The sequence below is a fragment of the Zonotrichia leucophrys genome, chromosome 9, assembly GCF_028769735.1.
Source record: "Zonotrichia leucophrys gambelii isolate GWCS_2022_RI chromosome 9, RI_Zleu_2.0, whole genome shotgun sequence".
In the NCBI taxonomy this organism is placed as follows: Eukaryota; Metazoa; Chordata; class Aves; order Passeriformes; family Passerellidae; genus Zonotrichia; species Zonotrichia leucophrys.
This window is the reverse complement of record NC_088179.1, coordinates 3,740,983-3,747,672: the sequence shown is the minus strand read 5'-3', so window position 1 is coordinate 3,747,672 and position 6,690 is coordinate 3,740,983. Positions and strand designations below refer to the sequence as shown.

General features: G+C 40.5%; 1 protein-coding gene across 3 annotated transcripts in view; it reads left to right on the top strand.

Annotated features, from left to right (window-relative positions):
* Window positions 1-6,690, top strand: part of UGGT1 (UDP-glucose glycoprotein glucosyltransferase 1) — a 41,055-nt gene continuing 34,365 nt past the window's right edge. For 2 of the 3 annotated variants that reach the window (XM_064720769.1, XM_064720767.1), the window contains exons 1-5: window positions 1-42; window positions 2,401-2,536; window positions 4,222-4,304; window positions 4,917-5,047; window positions 5,989-6,101. In XM_064720769.1, coding sequence (XP_064576839.1) covers window positions 2,412-2,536; window positions 4,222-4,304; window positions 4,917-5,047; window positions 5,989-6,101 — 452 coding nt within the window. In that variant the 5' untranslated portion in view covers window positions 1-42; window positions 2,401-2,411. Of the gene's footprint in view, window positions 43-1,859; window positions 2,537-4,221; window positions 4,305-4,916; window positions 5,048-5,988; window positions 6,102-6,690 lie in introns of those variants that run through there. The other variant, XM_064720768.1, reaches the window with a different exon arrangement.

Here is a 6,690-nt window from a genome sequence, read left to right as displayed (position 1 = left end):
GCGCGGGCGGCGGGAGCCGGGCGGGCGCGCGGCCGCTCGCAGGTGCGGTACCGCGGGCACCGGCGGGGCCCTGAGGGAGAGGCGGCGGTGGCGGGGCGGGCCCGCGGCGGGCGGCGGCGGTGGCGGCCTGGGGGGCAGCGGGCGGTCGGGGCGGGCCCCGCGGAGGGACCGACACCGGCGGGGTCCCTCGAGCGGCCTCCGCGCCCCACGGGGGTCGGTCGGTCAGCGGGACCGGGGAGCGGCGGAGGCTTCGCTCGGGTTTAATGCTCCGCACCATTAACGCCCTGACGGGCCGGGTTTAATGCATGTTTTGAGCCCTGGCTGCTCAGCGCTTCAGTGGCTGATTTCTGGTCGCGGTTAAATCGCCGTGGTTTGGTGTCAGTGGGAGCCCTTTACAGGACGTGCTCCCCCGGTGCGATCGGTGCCCGCTGATATGGGGAATCTCTGCCATGCACCGGCTCGGTCCCGGTGCCCCAGAGCCGTGCCTGCTGCAGGAATTGCCCCTCGCTCCCGCTTCCCTTTGCCCTTCACCCGCCTGGCACCAGACTGACCCCGCAGGACATGGCATTGTCAATGTGGGCTGCGTTATTCCTTCCCCAAGGCTGGATGTGCAAGCTGCCCGGAGTGTTTTAAACGGAGTAATTGGAAGAAAAATAAGGAGGAAAAATATTTACACTGCTTTGTGGTGTTGTAATTCAGACTGGGTTTTGCTTTGTTACCTAGCACAGAGCTGGATCTCCTTGGTGACTTTTGCTCATTCTCTTGCCTCTTTTTCCATGGTGTATTTTTTCCTTGAGATATCAGTCATTCCTTTGTTTTATGGCTGTTATTATTGAGGACTTGTAGATATTTCTAATCTGCAGATTTTCAGTTGGCTAAACTGTGTCAGGTGACAATGTCATTTGGTTTCTTTCCTGTTTCATACAGAAAAAGGCCTTTAATTCAGTTTTTCCCAGAGCAGGAAGGCTGGCACAAGAGAGCAGCATAGGAGCTTTAGCCATGAGAGTGCTGTTGGGCATATTCATTTACCTATTCTGAACTCCAGTGTGTGATTTTCAGAGAATAAGAAGGACCCATCTGGGGAGGAGCTGTGAACTGTGGTTTTTGCTTGCACTTGGCCAATGTTTCACTCCACAAATATTGGCTGAGCTTCCCCCTCTGCACACAGGGAGTGATGGCTGTGCCCATTCTGTGATGCCATCTGTCTGCTTCCCAGGTGTGGCATAAAGCAAATGCCGTGTGCTCTTTGGAGATCACAGCAGGAATTTCTGGTTTTATTCCCAGAGAAAGAACAATGCCTGAGTTATTGTTGGGAAACATTTGGCTGGAGGGCTGTAAACTTTTAAAGAGAGGAGGATTTGGTTCATTTATTTATGTATATATACAGGTAGCTTAGAGCTACAGATTTATAACCCTATTCTTTATATTGAGATGGTAATAAAAAAGAGGCAGAAGTTAGATCCTGGCAGCTTGTTGGGTGTGATATAGGTAGAATTGCAGCAGGATGTTTTTTCAGGTGCAGGGGGGACATGGAAAATGAGTTATCCAGGAAAAAAAGATAAAGAAATGAAAGAGTACTTGAGTGCATATTGGGGATGTAGTGGTGTAGTAAATATAAATATACTATAGTCAAAAAAAGCTTGAATCTTTGGAGATTGTAATGGAAAGCCAACAGAAGAATTCAGCTCTTCCATAAGCTTACGAGTTGTGGGCAAGGAAATTCCCCTTGGCTTTATTTTGGGATGTAGGCCAGAGAATACAAAGGCTTGAAAATACACACAATGAAGGACAATAAAGAAATGGAATAATTTGGGGTTTTTTTGGTCACTTCTCACAGTAGGTTGTATCATTTGAGTCTGTTTGTGTGATTTCATTCATTTTTCAGCTTTTAAATTTGGTGGTGCTTAGTGCAGCCAGGAAATACTTGTTTCTTCATTCCCCAAAAAACCTAAAGGACTGACTGGGGTTCCTCACCCTTGCCTGGATTAGTCCACAGCTGCTGGGTCTGTGCTGACACAAAGTGTGATTTTACTTCCCATAAAATCAACAGTGAGTTGTTTTCCCCCCCAGTCTGAAATGTGTGTAGTTTGTAATACCTCTTAAAACAGGAAGTATGTGGTATTGGTGTCCTGGGACAGAAGGAAACTCATTTGAAAGCATAAACACAGAGGAAACTGGAATTGATTTAGGTTTAATTGCATCTCAGGGCTAAGTTTGTTAATTCCTTGCCTCTCTTCAAGTTTGTGAGTTTGTAAGCCCAGGTGAGAGGATGATAATCTCATTAATGTATTGCATTAAATGCAGTTTTAAAAGTCTTGACATAACTCTCAATATATTTGAGATCCTGTATTTATAAGAAGAGACAATGCAAAACTTATAATTTTCCTTCATCATTTTCAGTGTCCTATAAAATGGGAATACTTATTGCAGTTCTTGGAGTCTGCTTCAGCTCTTCACTTGTGCAAGCAGATTCTAAGGCTGTGACAACATCTCTGACTACAAAGTGGTCTTCAACTCCTTTGCTCCTTGAGACAAGGTAGGTGCTTTGTGACTTTTTTTCATTGTCAAATCAAAATATGCTTAGAGGATAAAGTAAAGTGTTTTTTTGTTATGTGGCACTTTGGTTTCTGGTCACTACCAACTGTAATAACGTGGAAATGTGATCCCTGCTGTGCTTGGGGAGATGGGAGGAGGATTTTAGAGGAGACAGTAATTTTTCTGTTTCTTTCATTTTGCATTAGAACAAACAATATTAACCATACACAATTACACAGTTGGTATTTTTTGCCTTATGAAGTTTTACTCAAAGCATTAGATAAAGGAGTTCAGCATGGTCTTGTAAGATTCTGAATGTCTTTTACTTCAGTGTTGTAGCCTTTGATACACATCTGCTGCTTGTGTATATTTAGCTTGGTAAAACTTGAGTTTAACTTTGCTCATGTGAGTTTTGCATTGATTAAAGTCAATTGCTTTGTTAAAGATTGTGCAAGTCACCCTGGGAACATTTCTTCTATGGTATTCAAGACTTTATTTCTAAGACGTTGTGTAAAAAGAAAGCAAAATGCTGTCTCTTTTGAAATCCCTCATTGTTTAATTTTGTCATGTTTTAGTTTAGAGGTGTCAGTAGGACTTTTAGAATTTCAAGTTAACGTGGGCTTAATTTTGTATCACTTAAGGGTATTGCCAAATGTGGAATTTTGTCTGTTTTACTACAGATAGTTGAGCATTGCTGGATTTCACTCACATGAGCATGGCTCTCATTCAGAGGACAGGTGTGTCCTAGGTGAAATTACTTTTCTGTAACCTTCTCTGGAGAAGCTGAAGCCTGAAAGTTCCTTGAGCAGTCAAATGCAAAGCACAGGTTTTAATGCCAGGATTTAGGTACCCTGAGACTGTGTGAAAATGTGACACAGAGAGTGTGAAACAGTAAGCAAATAATCAAAATAACGTGGCAAAGACTTGATCCATTGTAGCCAGAGGCTTTGGGTAGGGCAGGATGGTTCACCTGGGATGAACTGCAGCATGATGCAGCACTGCAGTGTGAAATCCCTCCTGCTGCCCTGCACTTAGCCCAGCCCTGCAGTTTGTACCCAGGTGTTCCAGCAGCACTTACCCTTGGATTGGAGCACACAGGTTACTGTGGCACTGAGCAGGCTCCAAACCTGCTGTTGTAGCATCCTTTAGCATAGCAAGTATGTTACAAGTGTGGATGTGATACAGTGTTTGTGCTTTGCAATGTTCAGAGGATGAATTTCATTATCTAGCCTTGTGTAAGTACCCATTCTCTGCTTCATATATGGGAATTATAACATGGTTTGAAGCTGTGACTTCTCTTTTTGCTTGTTCACCAAATCTCCACCAAAGCCCACCAAAGCTCATCATTACAATTTGCCTCATGTACAATGTGTGTTTCTCATAAAAGAGAGATTCCAAGAAATGCATTAGGGAGGAGAGCTGCCAGGATGGACCCTGCTGCCTGTTTGTGGCATTAAAGGACCAGGAGGTGCCTTACAAGCTGCTTGCATGTGCTCTGTGTCTGTCCTGGTCTGCAGTGATTATTTGTTTGGGTTTGTTTTTAGCTTTCCTGCAGTGCTTTTCCTAGTAACACAGTTTGCTGATACAGGTGGTAGGTGCTAACTTTCTGTAAAGCATCACAAGATATCAGATTTATAATTTGAGAGAAAATTTGTAGATCTAACTCACTCTTCTCATCTTACTTAGTGAATTTTTATCAGAAGAAGGTCAAGAAAAGTTCTGGAACTTTGTTGAGGCTAGTGAGAATATTAAGACCGCTGAGCATGATGGTAAGATTTTATAGTTTTTCTCAATGCTGACTAATAGTTGAAAAATATATATATAATATATATATTATATATAATAGTTGAAAATTGAAAAATAGTTGAAAAATAGTTGAAAAATATACCACAGTGTTCTGTCTTCCATCATGTTAATCCTCATTTGACTTCTATAAAATACTTATTTCTGTAATATTTCTTGCTGTAATGTGCTCAAGGCTTTTGGATATCCATTTGACAAATCTGTAGTGGATGAGTCTAAAACATTTTGCTTGCCAGATTTCTTTTTCAACATGAAGTATGAAATATTTTAAGTATCTTTTCTCTGTGTTCCTATTTCTCAGCCAAAATTAAATGGGAGCTCTAAACTATTTCCCTCCTCCCCTGCCCATGTTTGCATCCTCAAGAATGAATTCAAGTGAACTCTCCTGGATCTCTGTTCAAGTTCACTCTCATCCAGCTGTAGAATTGGCTGTAGTGAAATTGGAGGAGGAATGGTCATGTGCAAACTCAGAATTCATGTCATGGGCTTTTGTTGGTATAAATCACACTGGGATGAGAAGCCCCTCTTCAATGAAACTATGAGATAGAAAGATAACTGCTTGTAATTTGATTTTGCAGGTAGTGATTATTCTTCTTACCAGGAAATGCTCAAAGTGGCCTGCCAGACTCTGTCACCTTTGCAGCAGAATTTGTTGAAATTTTCTCTGTCTTTACGCTCCTACTCTGCAGCAGTTCAAGCTTTTCAACAGGTTGGTACAGAAAAAGCTCAGGTGAGGTGCAGAGCATTGTACCAAGGCTCAGGAAGGAGGGAGCTGTGGAAGGAAACATTTGAGATATAAAAAACCTGAACTGATTCACTGCTCTGTACACCTGAGCTACAGAGTGATGTGTATACACATTTCATGAGGTGCTGAATTTTTGTCTAGAGTAGACTAAAGAATTGGCATTTTGATATGCTTGCATACCTTTTGCCTGCTGCACTAAGAACTGGTGCAAAGATTTTTGTGAGGACCATCTCTATGGCTCCATTGGTACTTGGGATGCTGCTGCTGTTCCTATTGCTCAGCTGAACTTACTTGAAGAGAGCAATCCATATGCCTATATATTATTATATATCTATATATCTATATATCTATATAATATATAATATATAATATATATTATATATTTAGAGCAATCCATTTATCTATATATTATTATATATCTATATATCTATATAATATATATTTAGTGATTAGAACTCATAAATAAAAGTTCATTGTATTCTCTCATTTTTTAGTATTTTTAATTATTTGTAAATTTTCTCACATTAGAATGTGCTTTATTTAAGTAATACTGTGAAACACCTTCCTTGTTCATGTAGAGTCATTTTGTCATTTGATATTTAACAAATACAGATTTTTGTGATGTCTAAGACAAAAAGAAGCCATCAACCAAAACCCCTACAATTGCAAGCCTTGCTTTCTGTACCTGCAGCTAAACTTACAGTTAATAGTAACAGACTGAAAAATAAGTAAAAGTTTAAATCTCCATCTTGCAATTTCACCTTGCATTTAAATTATGCCATAAACAAGGAAGAAGTATTAGTTTGGAGTGTAGGAAATAATACTGTTTGCTGCACTGCTACACTGTTAAAATTTTCACTTGTTCTAAGGGCAAACATTTAACCTATTATAAATGTTTTATACAGATAGCAGCAGATGAATCTCCACCAGAGGGCTGTACCCTGTTTTTTGTTGTGCATGGGGAGAAAACTTGTGAATTTGACTCTCTTGGAAACCTTTTACAGGCAGCTTCAGACAGGTATTTGTTTAATTTCCTGTTACTGGATTAGCTCTTAAAATTTAACCTAACTTTGGACTGACAGCAGTGAAGAGGTTGTAATAAACTTTTTATTTCTGTGTTCTTCAGTGTTGATTTCTCCTGTCCATTGTTGGCACTGAAGGGTCAATCTCTTATTTGGTGTTAATTCAAATTGCAATGATAGTTTTCTTATCCCTTGCTCTTTGATGATTCTGCTAGGAAGAGGAATATGCACAGGAAAATTTGGAAACAAATTCTGGAAGTAGCTGGGAACTGTTGAAGGACAGTAGGAATTCTCAGAAGTGTGTAAAACCTTCAGTGTGAAGGGAAAATAGAAGGAGCTGGGCTGCATATTCAAATGAGATTAATGTAACAAATTGTTTTATGAATGGCTGAAAGCAAGCACACTATTTTTTTCTCTGTATACTTTTCTCAGCATTGACAAAGAAAACAATTACCACACTATATATTTAAAATTCAGATTTCTCTACAAGAACAAAACTTGATTGTAACTGCTAATAACAAAAAGAAGGTATAAAATATAATACTTATTAAAAAACCCCAAACAAGTAATAAACCAAAACCACCC